Source organism: Theobroma cacao, chromosome 9 (assembly GCF_053813885.1).
Source record: "Theobroma cacao isolate CCN51 chromosome 9, ASM5381388v1, whole genome shotgun sequence".
NCBI classification, from domain to species: domain Eukaryota; kingdom Viridiplantae; phylum Streptophyta; class Magnoliopsida; order Malvales; family Malvaceae; genus Theobroma; species Theobroma cacao.
In genome coordinates, this window is record NC_142647.1 from 6,756,934 (window position 1) to 6,775,776 (window position 18,843).

General features: G+C 34.0%; 2 protein-coding genes across 5 annotated transcripts; one reads left to right on the plus strand and one right to left on the minus strand.

The window, feature by feature from the left end:
• The first annotated feature begins 1,893 nt into the window (after window positions 1-1,893).
• Window positions 1,894-5,775, plus strand: LOC18588733 (F-box/kelch-repeat protein At1g55270-like). Of its 4 annotated transcripts, none has more exons than XM_007013339.3 (3): window positions 1,894-2,036; window positions 2,618-2,823; window positions 4,156-5,775. In XM_007013339.3, the coding sequence occupies exons 2-3, from the start codon at window positions 2,797-2,799 to the stop codon at window positions 5,413-5,415; spliced, it is 1,287 nt and encodes a 428-aa protein (XP_007013401.1). In that variant the 5' UTR covers window positions 1,894-2,036; window positions 2,618-2,796; the 3' UTR covers window positions 5,416-5,775. The 4 variants fall into 4 exon arrangements, with proteins under 4 accessions (XP_007013401.1, XP_088665918.1, XP_007013400.1 ...); XM_088809792.1 differs by having other exon boundaries at window positions 1,900-2,036; window positions 2,135-2,823; XM_007013338.3 differs by having other exon boundaries at window positions 1,901-2,521.
• A 998-nt stretch (window positions 5,776-6,773) lies between these two features.
• EMB1187 (Protein kinase superfamily protein) lies at window positions 6,774-12,149 on the minus strand. Its single transcript, XM_007013342.3, has 11 exons — window positions 11,893-12,149; window positions 11,584-11,675; window positions 11,138-11,244; window positions 10,522-10,627; window positions 10,041-10,163; window positions 9,668-9,759; window positions 9,398-9,482; window positions 8,153-8,258; window positions 7,979-8,045; window positions 7,171-7,263; window positions 6,774-7,084 (listed from the first exon to the last, which is right to left on the minus strand). Exons 1-11 carry the CDS (start codon window positions 12,045-12,047, stop codon window positions 6,956-6,958), a joined length of 1,155 nt encoding a protein of 384 aa, XP_007013404.3. The 5' UTR covers window positions 12,048-12,149; the 3' UTR covers window positions 6,774-6,955.
• Window positions 12,150-18,843: the final 6,694 nt, after the last annotated feature.

Here is an 18,843-nt window from a genome sequence, read left to right on the forward strand (position 1 = left end):
GCATCATGTTGTGCTACACTAGTCCACTAACTTGAAATACAAGGAAAAGCAGCACCAATCTCCCTGATTCTGATATAGTACATGAAAAAGGCACATGAGACATTGATGAATTCAGAATTTTATATGTGAGTGATTTATCATTATTTTAAAATAGATTGTTTGATTTGATTAGAAATGATGAAATTATATATTTTAAATTTTATATATATAATAAAAAAATTAAAAATTGAGAAGTGGTAACTGTTACTCCCATCCCACAGTCACTTTCAATCCGTCGTAACAAACAAACGAGTTCTATCTAAAACCTTTTGTCCTACAAACAACAAAAGGTAAATCCACATGTATTATAGTATTATTCTGAGTTAGTTTATAAGCTCTATTGAAAAGCCATTATCAACATATAACATGAGAATTAACCATAATCCTTGTCTATTAAGTAAATATTGTACTCCAAACTCCAAAATACAAGCTACCAAGTTCTGCTTTCTACACATGAGAAGAAACAAAATACTAGAAGTGTAAAATTGCACTCCAAAATTGTTCAGTCTGAAAAGAAGAAAGCGAAGAGCATAATAGATGTGATAGCTATACATGGCTATCATAATCCAATCACTGTGATCTTATATTTCACTAAGAAGATCGATTTGGCATGGCCCATCCTGATCATCATCTTCAGACAAGATCCTCAAATGACCAAAATACCACCCCCCCCCCCCCCCCCCCCTCGTGGATCAGGCGACTAGGTGATGTGTGTCATACGTTGGGTTTATTACAGACAAGTGTAAGGAGGACAAGAAAAGGAATATTTGATGAAATAAAGACAGAAAATGAAACTCCAGGTGTAATGCTTGAGAATTTTTTTTAGTTCAGTGTAATTAATTTGGTGGGAGTTTAAAGTTTTGTCCTTAAACATCTTATGATATACAAACTTGCAGCACAATATTATGACAACCAGTCTTTTAGTTTTTTTTTTTTTTTGGTATCACAATCTTTTCATTTAAACAGTAAACTTTGAATTACAAAAAAAAAATTCTTAAGTTATTAATAGTAAATTTTTTAGTATATTTTTTATTTGTTTAATATTTTAAAATACATAAAATATATATTAAATTGAAAATAATAGCTTTATTGTTAGTTTTTTTTCTAACTTATCAAAACTTAAAAAATTAAAAAACTAACTAAATAGGTTATCGATATATACATATCATTTTAATAACTTGTACATCATTAATAAAATGTACAATAACTCGTTGTGTAATAGTGATGTGAATAAATTGTTTAAAACAATTCATTAATATTTACATTCGGTTACAGTAATATGTGTAAATTATATTATATTATAAAACATGTACATCAATATGTTAATATTTATATATAAAATAAATTATTTAAAATAAATTATTGATATATATGCACATCTTATTGTAATGACATGTACCTTATGCTGCACGTCAATATGTTATTATTTATTTATTATATTATAGTAATTGAAATAAATTGTACATAAAATAGGCTAATAATTGATATATTATATCTGAGACTTGTACTTTAACAATTATTTTATTGACAATAGAAGGGAAAGAGGAAAATAAATAAAGTCTATTACACTGCATTGAAAAAATCTTCATCAATACACCAACTGTTCTTTAATTTGGTGTCGTTACACTCATCCGCAATTAACCCAAAAGATATAATGTGGTGGTTCGGCGTGTACTAAAAAACCCCTTTTCATATTTATATAAAAATAGAGGAAAAAGAACCCATTTGTTGGAGTTGCGGAGATGTGGGACCCACAATTTTGTTTCGTTTTTGAATCTTTGTCCAATTCTCCCAATTTTTTATTTTGAAAAAAATAAAATTCACACAAAATCTTTGTCCTAAAAGACTTGTTCATTCTTCAACAACAGGCAACAGCTATTGCCCTTGTGTGGCTTGCTGTTATAAACGCATTTCTTGCTTCTCTTCTCCCGTAAAAACAAACCACCAAAGCGTCATCATTTAAGTCTCATCTTTCTCTCCTCCTTTTAATGTTTTAGGTTTGCTTTTCTTTCTTTCTTTCTTTCTTTTCTTTGGTCTTTCTCTTTCTTTTCTTTCTCTCTCTCTCATTTGTTGAATAAACTCTTGTGCTTGGTAGGTTGTGCCGTTGAGTGAGATGGGCCCTTAACTCCACTGAAACATTTTAATGGGACTCTATCTCCTCTTTCAGTGCTCTCTTTGCCCCCATTTTGTTTGCTGTCTCGCATTTTAAGTTTTCTTTTTTGCCAATTTCTTTTTCTTTTTTTTTTACTTCTTAAATGAGAAAAAGATAAGATTCTGGGGCTTCTGTTTTCTCCCTTATGAGCCCATGGCAGGCTGTTTTATGGGGTTTTTGTATTTGGGTTTTTGATTTTACACGCTAGTTTTGCAGATTATCTGGTAAAAATGTTGGATTTATTTGGTATTCAAAACTTTGGCTGACTGGTTTTTGAGCTCTGAGCCCCCTTTCACTCTGGCAAATTTCCTTCTTTTTGAGATTATCGAGGTGATTGATGGTTAAGGTTTAGGTCTTTACATTTAGGATTTTCATTCAAGCTGTGAATTTTGGAAAGACTAAGAGGCATTTCCTTGTTCTGTATAGATCTCGGAAATTGTTCGTTCGAAAATGGAAAACTTTGAAGTGAAGTGGTGATGATAGTGAAATTTGTGATTTGTAGTTTATGTTTGTTGGGTGAAAGAATGATGGTTGAGAGATAGGGCTTGATTCTGGAGGTGGGTTGTGGTGAGTTTGGTGTTGGCTAGTTGTTGAACGCGGAAAGCATGGACAGAATGATTCAACCTCCTTTGGTAAGTTAATTATTCCATCCTTTCTGCTTTGAATTCAATCATATTATCTGCTTGAAGAGGTGTTATTTAACGGATTTTTGTGATAATAGCTAATGGTTGCGTTATAAACTACTGGGTGTGTTGTGTGTGGGGGGTTCAATTCATTGTCTGTTTGATTTTCAACTGATTAAAGCTACATGGACCTCATATTTCTCAGAGGCTGGAAAGTTAGCTCTCTTTTGACTATTGTGATTGATTGTATCATCCTCCTGTTATATAGATAGTTTGACAATTCTTAGCTGAAGTCTCTCTCAAAAATTTTCTCATGTAGACTGATTTGTTATCTTATTGAAGTTATGGTGTTTTATTGTGCGTGCATATGTGGATGAAGTCATGATTATCTTAACATTAGAAATGTTATGATAATCATTAGAAACATTAGAAACATGTTTGTGGAACTTACATCCTTCGTGCCTTTGTCTTAACCATCCAAACTTAAAGGGGCTCTTTTACTGAATCCCTGGGAATGCTAAAACCAACTCAAACTCAAGGGTGGTTTTCTGTGTTCTAATGATTGCAATAGGAACCAACGCACTACCTCTAGGATCCAGTGCAGTTAGTTTAGAAACTGAATTACTATCCTTAAAGTTTTTTTTTTTTTATAATTGGGGAAAGGGGGATTCGAACCTTGCTTTTTAGATAGGGGATAATGTACCAACTAATGAGCCAAATGCTCAGGTGCTACTATCCTTAAAGTTGAGAACCTTTTTCTTTCGTTTAATTTCATTCAACATATTTTTTTGTGGTAAGGAGCTTTATATCAATTTCTGAGCTCTTTTTGGGTTCAAGCTTGTGTATGTGACTGGCTGTCTTATACAATCAGCGTTGGACTCAACAAGCATCTGCTATGTGCTAATTCCACTCAAGGTTCAAGCTCCTTGAGTGTTGGTGGAAATGTCTTTGGTTTTTATCCTGATACAAGCCTCACTATATAGATCCTAAATGGTTCAGATTGTCCTTTAAATCTTGCAATACTTTTTTTTGCACATTCATCATATTGATAAAACAAAAAGAGTGAGATATCAGTTTAATAGGGTAATCGTTGCTTTTATGTTGGCATCTAGGTTAAACAAGTAAAAATGTCATAGAATTGAATGTCAAACATTATTAGCCAGATCATACGTGCTAGAACTGTTCTCTATCATCAAATAAATCATATAATTGGCATATTGGTGGCTCGGAATGCATTTCTTTGTTGATGCTGACACCAGCTAGTGCAACATACAGGCTTCCTGTTACTTTAGTAAGAAAGTATCTAGAAAAAATCTCATCAATTGTGAATCTTTGTGGCAGGTTGATACAACCGCTTGTTTATGTAGAGTAGATGCTGGACTCAAAACTGTTGCTGGGGCAAAAAAATATGTACCTGGTACAAAGCTCTGTCTTCAACCTGATATTAAACCATCTATTCATCCAACAAGGAACAAGCCAGCACGCGGTGATAGGAGCCGCCACCAATCTCCTCTGCTCCCAGGACTCCCCGATGATCTTGCTATTGCTTGCCTAATACGGGTCCCCAGGGTTGAGCACAGAAAGCTCCGTCTGGTCTGCAAAAGATGGTATAGACTTTTGTCTGGTAACTTCTTTTATTCTCTCCGTAAGAGCCTTGGAATTGCTGAAGAATGGATTTATGTGATTAAGAGAGATCGGGATGGAAAAATTTCTTGGCATGCCTTTGATCCCATATACCAGCTCTGGCAGCCTCTCCCTCCAGTCCCTAAGGAATATTCTGAAGCCCTTGGGTTTGGATGTGCTGTCCTCAGTGGTTGTCACCTTTATTTGTTTGGTGGTAAGGATCCATTAAAGGGATCAATGCGACGAGTCATATATTATAGTGCCAGAACAAATAAATGGCACCGTGCCCCAGATATGCTTCGTCGAAGACATTTCTTTGGTTCGTGTGTTATAAACAATTGCTTGTATGTTGCTGGTGGAGAGAACGAGGGGGTACATCGGTCATTGAGGTCAGCTGAAGTCTATGATCCCAACAAGAATAGATGGTCTTTTATTTCAGAAATGAGCACAGCAATGGTGCCCTTCATTGGGGTTGTATATGAGGGGAAGTGGTTCTTGAAGGGGCTTGGACCTCACCGACAGGTGCTGAGCGAGGTCTACCGACCAGAAACTGACAGCTGGTACCCTGTCTATAATGGAATGGTTGCAGGCTGGAGGAATCCATGTGCCTTCTTAAACGGGCACCTTTATGCTTTGGACTGCAAGGATGGTTGTAAGCTTAAGGTTTATGATGAAGTGACTGATTCTTGGAGTAAGCATATTGACAGTAGGATACATTTGGGCAATTCTCGGGCTTTGGAGGCGGCAGCTTTTGTTCCGCTTAATGGAAAACTTTGCATTATTCGGAATAATATGAGTATATCCCTGGTTGATGTTTCAAAATCTGACGATCTGAGGGGAGCTACTGCTGAACATTTATGGGAAACTATAGCAGGGAAGGGTCATTTCAAGACCTTGGTTACAAATCTTTGGTCTAGCCTTGCTGGCAGGAACCGGCTGAAAAGCCACATAGTTCACTGCCAGGTTCTCCAAGCATAATGGCTGTAAATTTTTCCAATATAGGATTGGCTCTGTAGTTCATGCCTTCTGGTATCTCTTGAATGTGATGGGGTTGAGAAGCCAATAGCTTGCCAGAATGTTGCTTCTCTTGCACATAAATCCTTTGTTGTAGGGTTGAGAAGCCAATAGCTTGCCAGAATGTTGCTTCTCTTGCACATAAATCCTTTGTTGTAGGTTCGTATCAATGTCAAAGGATTGGATATACCATGAGGTATGGGTGGTATCAATGAGGATTTCTGTTTTTGATAGGTTGTTAGTGTTACAAATATTTATATAATACACAGTTGTTACATGTAGAAAATTGAAAAAGCCTGTTCACTTGTTCTTTAGTTCTTCAAATGATTGCAAGCCTGAAACTGCATCGGTCTTTTTTATCTGTCACCATTTATGAGCAGGTCAGTGTGACAATTTCATCTGCCACTATCTCTGTAATGCGTTTCAAAGCTTCGATATAAACTTAACAGGAAACCATGGAGCAATTGGTGCCTTGACAGGACGAATGTAGTTAGCATGGCACCGTCCAGGCACAACAGGTCAACATGGTGTAATGTTTTTTTTCAAGATGTAGTTTAAATGTAAAAGAGATGATGAACGAGTATGATTTTAGCTAATTTCTCATATCTTCAACTCTGCCAAATGATCACAAGCTCACTTAGATTTGACTGGATGACTGTTTCTAATGAGCCAGACTGAGCTCGAATTCAAACTTGAGCCGCCCCTCTCTGGTAGTGACAACACGGACTTTGTCTTGCTGCCCATTTCAGCCTTTCCTTCTTTCCGTCGCTTAAACTTTTACTCACGATGGCCTGTTGTAAGGTTGAAGCTATCATATGTCATGAGTGCTTGATATGGCAGTAGAATATGCTTATTCCTGGAAAAGACTTAGCAACTTAATATGACATTAAATCTCAGCCGATTGAGCTCCAGCAATCAGATCACAAGTTTCCACGGATAGCGTTATTTATCAAAATTAATGTGTCTGATAAATCAATGTAATTGTGCAGGGTTGGATTCTTCAGTAAGGCTAAACTACCGCTAGCGTAATAGATGAGTCCCAATGTGACAAAAAAGCAGAAAAAGATGATTGATGATAGAACACCGTCCTACGTACCTGAGAAAATACCAAATATATCCCTTTAATAAGCAATGTGAAGCTGATTACCAACTAAACACACCTTGCTTCAATCCTGTTATGCGAAAGGATACCGGGTTAAGATATCTGAGACATGGTAGGGAGTCCAGCAAGAGAATCAAAGATGAAAGGATACATCTGAGGGAATACCCAAATGGGACTTGCCCAGCTGTTCGGACGACCTACTTGGGTTTGAGACACATGGTTCTGCTAAGCCAGGATCACCTGAAATTGCTCTATTTCTTTCAATCTTAATTTTCAATTTTGTTTCTTAGAAATGGGTTCAAAAGAATATTTTACAAGAATACTGACAAAAGGAATCAAAACACTGTCCCTACAAATCCATAACATAAAGAATTTTTGCTATTTGCGTGTACACTAACAATCTTATGCTGTTCCAGGTCCTGATAAGTGAGATTGTGCAAGTGAGAAGCACATCTCCTTCTGCCTCTTGTATTCATTATACCGCAAGAAGAAATAACCAAGATAATCAAAATCGATGGGAGACATCCTTGCCTATAATTAACAGCAAAAAGGACAAAGACTTAGATATATGTCATGATTTCTTGGGCTTTGAAATGCATAGCTGGGAATAAAGATACCTGGATTATTGCCCACAAAGCCCAATACAAGTGTGAAGCTAACATGAATGTATTTGTCTCGACATAGAGAGCTTCAAGATCTTTTTCGGATACCTGTGGTTAACAAAAGGAGCTTAAATGTAGAGATTTTTCAAACTGAAAGCATGGCACATATCATTCGTTTTAAGTTTAATATATCTCAAGCACAAAACTATCTTTTTTTTCTGAACCCACAAAGGCCAACGTACAAACAAGATCAATTCCTAGCAATCTTCAATTGGTTTTTCATAGTTTCAACTTAAAATGTCTTGAATGATGAACATGTGATTGTTTGCACCAATGCTGATATAAAAAAAAAAAAGTATGTTACACGGAATCCCAGTTGTGGTTCTAAGACAACCATATAATAATGAAAAAATCTATTTGGATATCTAGTATTATGAAAGCTACCAGTAAGATCAGTCATGAGTGGCTAATAGCAGTTAGAAATGGCCCTCATATCAATCTAACATCCAAGAATGATAACATCAACGCAGCCCCTAGCTAATAAATGGCATACATACAGTCATAGCAAGAACATATGCAGTTTGCACCAATCATCTGAAGACAACAATAAGTTCAATTAACACACATAAAAAAAATGATGCAGTAACTCCTATTAATAATGGGATAAAATAACCCTCCATATGGCTCAAATAATGCACATAGAATTGATTCAACCATCGTGAGTTGTAACAAACTGACAATGTATTCTATTTCAGGGCCATCTTGTCAAACTTGAACATTATGGTTCAAACCACAAATGCAAGAGTCAGTTATTCTTACATACCTCATATGGTTTTTCAGGTTGTAAATAATGCCTGAAAAAAAGATATTGTTCATCTTTACTAGGATACCTACATTAACACCATGATCAACAATCAGTTGGTTGCAACCTATTCAACTATTCATCATTGTTACACAAGAAAAGAACTGCAAAGCAGAAACTATAGAAGAAGCATACAAGCTATAGTCACAGTCATAGCCTGCATATTCGTTGAAGTGATTTCCAATGTCAAAGCCTCTGTAATTGTACGATCCATACTCGAAATCAATGAAGTATAGCTTATCTGGACATTAACGAGATAAACAGTTAAAGTAAACACACAACAAGAAATTGGAAAAAGTTTATTGGTAAGCAGAAGAAACTATGGTTGTATTCCATCCAGTAATTAGGCACCAAGACAATATCGCATTTCTTCTGTCTAGAGGTTATTGATTTTTTAAGACATCATACGTGTTTATCATGGTAACATGCCAATGTTGTAGAAGCAGTAACATTAATAATAAATTTCTCATAATGATAAAGCCAGATCTTCAACCCACTGATGTCTTGTTGAATAGAAATTGTATGTCATACAACGGTCACTGTGCACAACATGTTTCAAGTTGTGTTTGTATCAGATGAAAACATAGACACTACTTCTTGGACACTAGCTAGTGCACAATTGACACAGTTTCAGGTAATAACATTTGAAAATACACACAAGGATGCTTTTGATGGTTCTTACATGCTCTGAAGTGAGTGACCATCACATCTCAATCATATTAAACAAACTTATTTTGGTTGGAGGTAGGCAATATTCAGAATTACACAAGAAAGGTCTATGGAGCATCATGATCCATCTTTTGAATGACGCCTTATCTTTAACAAGAAAAACAAAAACCCAGTACAGATTACTTTTTTGCAGGATTTACCACATTGCCAGCAGCCTATGCCTACTAAGTCTCATATTGGCATCTTAATATTTTCATATCTATCATGCAATAGTGTTTTGTTTTTAACTACTATTACAATAGTTTTTAGATATCCTTCATATGTCTAACCACCAGTGTTGGTTCATTTTCAGCGCATATAATTTGCTTATCTATGTGCTATAAAAAGAGCTAAAGTCACCCAATATCAACCCAATATCAACATACAGAAAACTTGTATGGATAAAGACACTACACTCATCTGGAACCATATGAGTGAAAAAGTGCGCATGCGCATGTGCAACTCACATGATTGCGTGTGTGAGTGTTTGTCTATGAGAGAGAGAGAGAGAGAGAGATAAACACATGTAGAATACAGAACGTGTCTACTGCAATTGGAACCAACCAAAACATGAATAGTATGTATGGAGGTTCTTCCAGAGTAAACAGAACAAGGGGAAAAATGGTGGGACTAGCAGAATGAACAAACTCAAAATTATAAGTTCAGACATACCATGTTCATCATTAAGCATCAAATTTCCAGAAAGTAAATCATTGTGGGCAAACACCACCGGAGCATTAAGAAGGCCTGTCAATTCCTGGTCCATCATCAGGAGACACTCTCATAAATGGGATAAAGTTCTCGATCTTACAAGAATCAACATATAACCAGAAGACAATGACCAAACAGCACATGAGCAACAGTTTCCCAGAGCCAATAGATGCATCACACCTTCCCTTCATCAGCACCAGATGAATCAAACAATATTAAAAAAGATCTCACCTTCAGTTGTGTAACTTCCTTATGCACTTCCTCAAACAAAATTGTCTCATATATCATCTGCTTATCAATATCTTCAAATTGGAGAGCAGATGCTGCAATAGAAGGCCTCTAACATTAGATATATATCATGTACCACTAGGCAATAATCTTGAGACGAAACTAAATGTGCCCCGCTTTACTGGGGGCCATTGGCAATAGCAGACCACAATCAATCAAAATTCCAGACGAAAAGTGCTCTCTTAAAAGCCAAAACTTGAAAATAAACAAAACAAAGATGGATATTGAAGCCACTGAACTGGAAGGCAGTCCATTTCAAATTATATTAAGCTGCAAAAACTGTCAAACACCATGTTGAAGAAGTTGGTTTTCAAACCTTTCTCAAAGAACTTGAAGATGTCAACCCATAGCTGAGGTTCTTTTGAACCTGGAATTTCCACTTGATGGAACCTACGAAGTTGCTTAGCTATTTCAGCAACCAGCTTTGGCTTTCTCATGTCTGCCAAGGAAAATTAAAATAATATCAGTACACAGCTTGCAGGCCCAACACTAACTTGCACTTGAGTTGAAGAACAATCGTTACTATTTAAGGTAGTAATTAGTTGCCACAAAGTCAATGCCTTCGTAAATTTAATTAACTATAGTATGAGACTAGGGCAAATATCGATGATAGTCGTGAAATAAATAGGACAATAAAAACTTCAAGTGAGGCAAACAGCTTTCTTAAGGATGCTGCCTGTATAGAACATGAGATTTTAAGATACTCAAAGGCATAAACCCTCTCAAATTACTGATGTTTATAGAACACAACTTCATTTGCAAGTCTTACTTCCACGGGTGATCTCTCTAATTCTTACCTGATGAAGTTAAGGTACGCGCATTTATAAATGATTGCACCATGCCATTTTCAAAAACTCCAAGCAACTTGGCACCAAATCCTGCAGCCGAGAGGTATTTGATTGCCTAAACACAATACAAAGTGAGCAATCACAAAGTAGAGAATGGAACGAAAAGGCTGATCACCTAGAAACAAGATAGTAATAAAGACAATAAAAAAAAATGGGATAAATCATAACTAGCAAGAATTTAGTTTGGAAGAACATCAAAAAGGCATATGATACTATCATTTTGAATTTCCATGTACTTTAAAATTTCTTAGGATATCCTTGACCCACCACAATTGCATGCATGTAACAAAATATTTCAAAAGAAATCATCAACCACCAAATTCTTCAGCTACATTAGATTACTTGTCCATTAAGTCATTGATTACTTAGTTGACCAAAACACTCCAGAGAAAATTCAGACTGTGAAAGCACAATATTAAAAGAGTTTTTAAATTGTATTTTAAGCAAGGTTTTAGCAATTTGATGATTACCTTATACACACCAATATCCTTCAGATAAAAATTGCAATTTCCAGAGGACACTTTCTCTACAGAAAATTATGCAGTGAAAAGCATAGGGCCAATACCTGTAACTCACGTTCACGGTTGATGACATATTCTGTGTTAGGTCCATATAATCTAACTGTTACAGACACATCATCTCCATTTTCTTCCTTCACAGATACCTTTAACACTGCATCAAATTAATCATGCTTAGTGAATAAATTACCACAAAATCAATCATATACAGCAAAATAAAACCAGAACAAATCAAATAAAATTATAAATAACCAAAAGCAACCAAATGACATTTTGTAGCCTCGCAGTACGGACCTTCTTTTTCCTCTTTCCTTGTTATTTTCAAATTTTTAAACGTAATAACTGTAAATCCAATTGAAAAAACCGATCTAAAAAACATACTAATAAATTAACTCACTTTTAAGCTTCTCGAAAGAGAGCGAAAATTTTCCATTCACCTCAACAAGACAATCGAAAAAAAAATCTAAAAAACAGCAAAAAGCGGAGTGCTCACGAAGATTAGTGATGCCACCAGATACAGTCTCGACGGAGAAGCAAGAATCGTCCAACTTCGCCCATTTCCCAAACAGATCCTTACACAACTCGCTGGGAAAATGTATAAACCAAAAAAATGTCATAAAAACGAAATATATTTGAAATTCGTAGCGTTTGAGCTGGTCCCACTTAGCTTACAAACAATGAAATAGATTTTGAAGATCCGCGGGATTCCATATGAAAATCAAACCCTAACATAAGCTAAGCTAGGAGCTCGAAATGAAATTAAAAAAAAAAAAAAAGAAGAGCAGAGGAGAATAAAACGAACATGACGCAAGAAACCATGAGGGGAAAAGAAAGAGCGGTATCGACTGAGAGAGCAGAGTGAGGGATTGAATCATCGACGGTTGAATTGCCGTTGTTTTGCTTAGCTTGGTTTGCTTCGATATCCATGGCGGTCCAGATCTTTCTCGTTGCTCCCATTGGTACCTTTCAAAACTGTAGAGCTTATATTGAAAAGTTGGGCTAAAATAAAGACGGGAGACTTTTTTGGGGGTGCTCCAGTTGTACCGGGAAATGGGAGTTTAATGTTGGGGACATTATTGGGAAGAGAATAACTGGAAAGCGGACGATTTCAGATGAAAAGACGAATATGGGCCTCGTATTCTCACGTGATGATGGCTATTCCGTCCATTTACTTCTTCGGCATTGTTGGGAATTTGGAACATTGGATGGATATCTTGTTAGGACAAGGTACATAAATTAGTAATATCTTTGTTCTTTTATGGTCTTTTTTGTGAAAGTTCCTTTAATAATGATCGATGATATTTGATTTGTTCCAATCAACTTTATCATTAAAATATCATTCTGCTTACTTGGACAATCACAATAAAAAATAAGTTAGCTTCTAAATCTTCGGATTTTTTTTATTTTAGAGGGACATTATTAACAAATAACATGCATAAGAAAAACTGAAAATAATATATAAATGAAAAAAACTTTTTTTATTTGTTAATCATTATATGATATGTCACATGAGTATTTATAGATTTAAATTGTATTAAATACTATATATATATATATATATATATATATGCATACACTCAAGCTAACTTGTCGAATTTATTATGAACGGGGATAGAAAAAGTTTATTGATAATTCCACAAATAGCCGTAGCTTTCTCAAACAAAGTGCAATCTTTGACATTATCGGCATATCAAAACTATGCCTCATTTTCCTTTTTCTTTTTTTGTATCTTGAAAATCGTGGTGGGGGCAGACTTGACGAGTTCAAGATTCGAGGTGATGGTTTAACGCTGCACACTCCGATTCTTTAGCCTACACGTGGCACTCTTCAGATATCTGATTGGTAATTTCCTTTTTTTTAACAGATTGATGTTTTTCTATCACGTGAAAGATGACGTACCATTAATTTAAATCATAATCTAACACTTTATTTAAAAACAAAACTTTGTCGATGATTTATGGAAGTCGAATCATTACATCCCATTTGGCGTTGGTCAGCCAGTCGTCACTGCTAGGGCTGTGCTTGGGAACGCAGACAAGGAGTTAGGTTAGGGAAAAATTAATACTTTATTAGGATAGTTCGGTTAAGTATTAATGATTAAGTGGAAAAGAAGGAGCTTTAGAAATGATAACGGTACGAGAAAGCAAAAGTATATTTTTTTAATGTATTTAATTAAATTATATTATAATATTTATTTTATAATAAATTATTATGATATAATCATATTATAATTAATAGATGTAATGTAATTACAGTGTAAAATCAATATTATCAAATTGTATTACACTCTATAATGTTATTAAAGATATTTTTGCTTCTTTATTTTATTGTTTTGTTAAAATTATTTTGTAATGTTATAATTTATTTTTTTATATATAGATTTTAAGAGATATTTTTTATTATTTTCAATAATCACGGTGACGATTAATAAAATTTATATTATCTTTTAAAAAAAATAAAATAAAATATATGACATTACAAATATATCTGGTTATGAAAGTCCATCTGAAACAAATTTGGTTGAGCACAATAAATGGAGACAAGTATGGTGTTTAACAAGTTGTAGAAAGGTTAAAATGTTCATATGGCGTGTCTTACATGAATCTCTTCCAATAGCAGCATGGTTGATGTCAAGAAATTTAGGCACTTCGAGTGCTTGCAATAGATGCAATAATGAAACAGAAAACCTTATCCATGCTCTGCGTGATTGCCCCACATCTAGAGACACATGGTTAGCAATTAAACCAAATTTGACTTCCAGGGATTTCTTTGTTTTAGATTTGCAGGCATGGATCCAATTGATTATGTCTTGTAACGCCCTCCATGATGATCTGTCCTGGAGTGGTATCTTTATTCACACGATTTGGATGCTTTGGCACTGAAAGAATTTTAGTATATTTGAAACAGACTTTCAATAGCCAGCTAATGCAGCACAAAAGATCTAACTGAAGGCTAAGGAAGCTTGGGATATCCTACATTGCGGTGAGCTAAGCATGCATTACAGAACCCCTGCCGTTTGGGTTAAACCAAATCCTTATTATGTGAAGCTGAACGTGGATGGCAGTGCTAAAGGGCAACCTGGAAGTGCTATTGCTAGAGGGTTAGTAAGAGATGAACAAGGAAACTGGCTATCGAGATTTGCTTTCAATATAGGTATTTCCTTCCCCCTTGGAGCAAAGCTTTGGGCAATTCTAAAAAGACTTGAACTATGTTGGAACAGAGGATTTAGAAAGGTCTTGGCAGAAACAAATTCGACAATTGCTATTTAGAGGATAAACCAACCAATATCTCATCTGGATCCATACTCTAACATTGTGGAGTCAATACAGGAGCTTCTTCAGCGAGATTGGTCTTGCTCACTCACTCGCGTACTCCGTGAAGCTAATAGCTGTGCAGACTGAATGGCTACCTAATGGGTTTGGCTATAGACGGCATGCTCAAAATACGCAGCGGAAAGAAAATTAAAATTTATAACTAAACAATCAAGACATGCCTCCACCTATAGATCACCTTGGTGATATTTAACACATAAAAGCACAAAATAAATTATTATTTAGAAAGCTACATTGCCATGTAATTTCGTAATCACGATGGCACTTTCTGAAGCAATCTCACAAACACCACAAGGAGCAAAAACCCTAGTCAATTAAGTGCTTGGCTTTCAATGGTAGTACACACGATTGCACTTGAACCTTCAACCAAGGAAAGAGTTTTTAACTATACTTTGTGCTAGCAAAGATGACGACAATTGTCTTTTTCTTCTTTTTTACAATCTTAGCCGAACCTCTCTTGAAAATTGCTTCATAAGCAATTTTCTCTTTCACACAAAGGGAGTGGTGGCAAAAAAAGAAAAAGTTTTTCTTTTTCTGACAAAAACTATATTTTCTTCAATTGTGAAAAACTCTCTTATGAAAAATAGTTAAAAGGTGATTTATATAGTTAGGCTAAAATAACTTTAATTTTACAATTAAGCCCTCAATATTATAACACATTATGATATTGGGCCTATTACTTAATTAAACTCTTTTAATTAAGTCCTTGAAAATTAAATCAAAATTAATTTCCTTTATATTTTGCAATCAAGGCCTTTTAGTTATAACTATTTATAATTATGCCAAAAACTTAATTAAACTTTTTTAATTAAGTTTATAGAAGTTAATTACCTAACATGTGATTTAAGTCTAACTTAAATCTTCACTCTCCCAATTTTATTCAAATGTAATCATTGTGTGTGATCCATTAGATTCACAACATGTTGGCAATTGAGTTGATTAATGACTTAATTGATTAATATAAATTTCAATCAATTAATTTATAATCAATTTCATAGACCAATATTGGCATCTAGCAATGGATCATGGTCACTCAATTGTTGGGAGAGTCAAAAGGTTCTTTGACAACCTTTCAGTGTACAGTCTATCAGTGTAATTCATTCCCTCATCATATATCCCGGAGATGATAAGAGTTTGGTACAGTGTCTACTCTTATTGACCTCCATATTTGTTCATGCAATTATAGCATTAGCTTTATAAAGAGTTATGAAACATTTTTCATAATCTTCATGTCGCCTTGGCCAAATACTTCAATAAGCTAATGTTAACCAAGAACTAATAGGATATGTCATCTAAAACACTTGAGGTGATTAGGGTTCTTTGACAACCTTTCAGTGTACTGTCTATCAGTGTAATTCATTCCTTCATCATATATCTCGAAGATAATAAGAGCTTGGTACAGTGTCTACTCTTATTGACCTCCATATTTGTTCCTGCAATTATAGCATTAGCTTTATAGAGAGTTATGAAACCTTTTTCATAATCTCCATGTCACCTTGGCCAAGGACTTCAATAAGCTAATGTTAACCAAGAACTAATAAGATATGTCCTCTAAAACACTTGAGGTGATAATTCCTATCTTGACCTCTCATTTACCTTCATATGCTTCATACTATACCCAAAAGCATCCTAATTTAGCATCCTTGGTTAGGCACTCGTAGGGATGAAATCAAAGTATAGCATTCCACATATAAGATAATTTGGTGTCTAAAGTCTAGGGAGTATTTACACGACTGACACATGAGAAGTGTTGCATAGACACTAGAGTATATTACCAAATGCACCTCTCATGGCGAGTCACGTTCAGTAAACTTGCTCTCCCAAGCAAGCACCTATATTCTAGTTTCAAGTATCTCTATACTTCAATTTATGAGATCAATTGCTTACTTCCAAAGTAAGGAACATAGAATATACCAGTCTCTAAGCATCATTGATGTCCAGTCTCAATGATACATTGACTAGGAACATTTTGAGATTATGCTTTAATGCATAGGAATCTCATAACTGTAACCCATTACAGTTTCCTTACAAGGCATATTAATCTCAAAGACTTCAACAAATTAGTCTTATAACTCATTATAATTGATGTCTTATTGATGAAGAAAAACCTCTAATCATTCAACATGAATGATACTGTTGCATGATTGGAATCAAGCCTTAACCAATCTCAATTGGCTGCAGGTCTCATCCCAACACTACCAACCACAATAATTTTCCACTGGGTCTTCACATATTTGAGACTCCTCATTCTGATATAGTTTCACTATTGTTAGCTGATAAATTAGGCCTTGAGACTGGATGGCCCAGACTTTTGTAATGTTTATTTATTAATTAGATTCTCCCATTAACAAAAAAAATCATATTATATAAAATTTAATAATTAAAAATATAAATATATTAAACTTATATTTTAATAATAAATATGATTATAGAAATTGACATTATATTCTCGATAAAGTATTTATAAACCAAAAACTACAATATTATTTTTCCTGCATTTTAATCATTATTTTACTTATTTACCAAACACTGTAATATTATATTCTTTACAATCATAATGCTTATAATTACATTACTTGTAATTATATTACTTGTAATAAAATTACATTGTAAAGTATCAAATGCCATCAATGTATTTTGTTGATAATGGCATAATGGCATGACTTGTGGAGATAGGTTAGCTTGGCTTAACGAAACAAGGTTAAGAAATCTAAAATGTGAAAAAAAAAAAAAAATTAAAAAAGCAAAGATAATTAGGATCCAAAAAAACAAGGCATGTTATCGTTACTTGCTGATTTGGTGCAACTAACCAAATTTTATAATTGGGATTTGAATGAAGAATAAGTATTTAAAGAGTTGTACTAAAATATTCAAAATTTGAATAGAAAAACAGTGTGGTATATTATAGTTAAATCAATATTACAACTAGATTGAAAAATTAGGAGGGAGAGAAATATATAAAAAAATTTATGTTTATTCAAATGAATTAGTTAAAAACATAATATTTAAAAAAATTCCTAAACTATTTAAAAAACTTAAATAAAATTTTATTATTTTATTATATTCAATTAAGTCTTTATGATTTTATATTTGATCAAATAAATTATTATAATTAATTATTAATTAATTATTATTAATTAAAATATTATTTATTATTTTATATTTATATGACACTGATCTGATATTAATGTAAAAGATAAAAAATATTATATAATTATCTTATCATATTAAATTAACATATTATGTCTTTATTAATTATAATATATTAACTTATCACGTCATTATCATCATCCTCAATACGTTCATACCTTGTTTTTTTTATCTAACTATCTTTGCTATTTTAATTAGTTTTGTTTTCACATTTTAGATTTCTTAACCCTATTTTGTTAAGCTGTCATAACGTTTCGAGTCCGAAAACTCGTCTGCTAGACGTGGGCGAAAATAAAATAGCTATGAGTCACCACCAGTCATTTTTTTTAAGTGTGATTGGTCATCTATTAACTCTGTTCTAATCGACGAAGTCCTAAATTAATTTTAAGTCCGTCAAAAGAACGAGAACTGATTTACAATTTTTAGAGATGGGTTCGAGAGTACGGTTACACACGGAGAAGGGTTAGCCCCTCCGTAGTGCCCGTTCCACAAACGGTACCATTTAATCTTAAGTTATCTTATTATAGTTTACTTTTGATTTTATTCGTATATTTCCTTAATCCTTTCTTATTAACTAATTTTTATCAAGTTGACTGATTGAGTCTTTTATTCGGTTTTACATATGCACATGATGCAAGCATAAAATGATGTCATGGTTTGTTTGTTTTAAATAATGGGGTCGACCATCTTTTATTGGAAAATCATTCGAAGACTATCCCAATGCTTTGGTGAAGTCTCGAAATTTTCCTCACCTAGAGATATCCCTGGAAGAACTTGTCTCTACAAGCTCCTCAAGGAAATCCCATCATCGGAACTTTCGCCCATTAACAAATAATCGCGATGTGCTATGACAAGATAAAATGATGATGTCTACATGAACGCGTTATGAACTTAATTAGTTCGTTATTCATGCAATTATATGTTTAATAATTTAGGAGAATTTATTCCCTTGTTCATATTATTATTTTTTATTATTTTTAATGTATATTATTTTTTAGCAACGATTATTTGAGTTAATAGGCATCAGAGTATAGAGTTTGGATTCATCCCAACGCTTCGGTGAAAATCCGTATTGAATTCCACTCCTGATAAATCCACCCGAAAGAGGCAACTCTTTACCCTTTTGTAGGTGAAATTCTATCCTCGGATCACTCAAAATAATTATTTCATTATTATTATTATTTTATAATAACTATATTTATATCATGTATTTTATTATTTATTATATTTTGACAATGATTATTTGAGTTAACGGGTATTAGAGTTTAGAG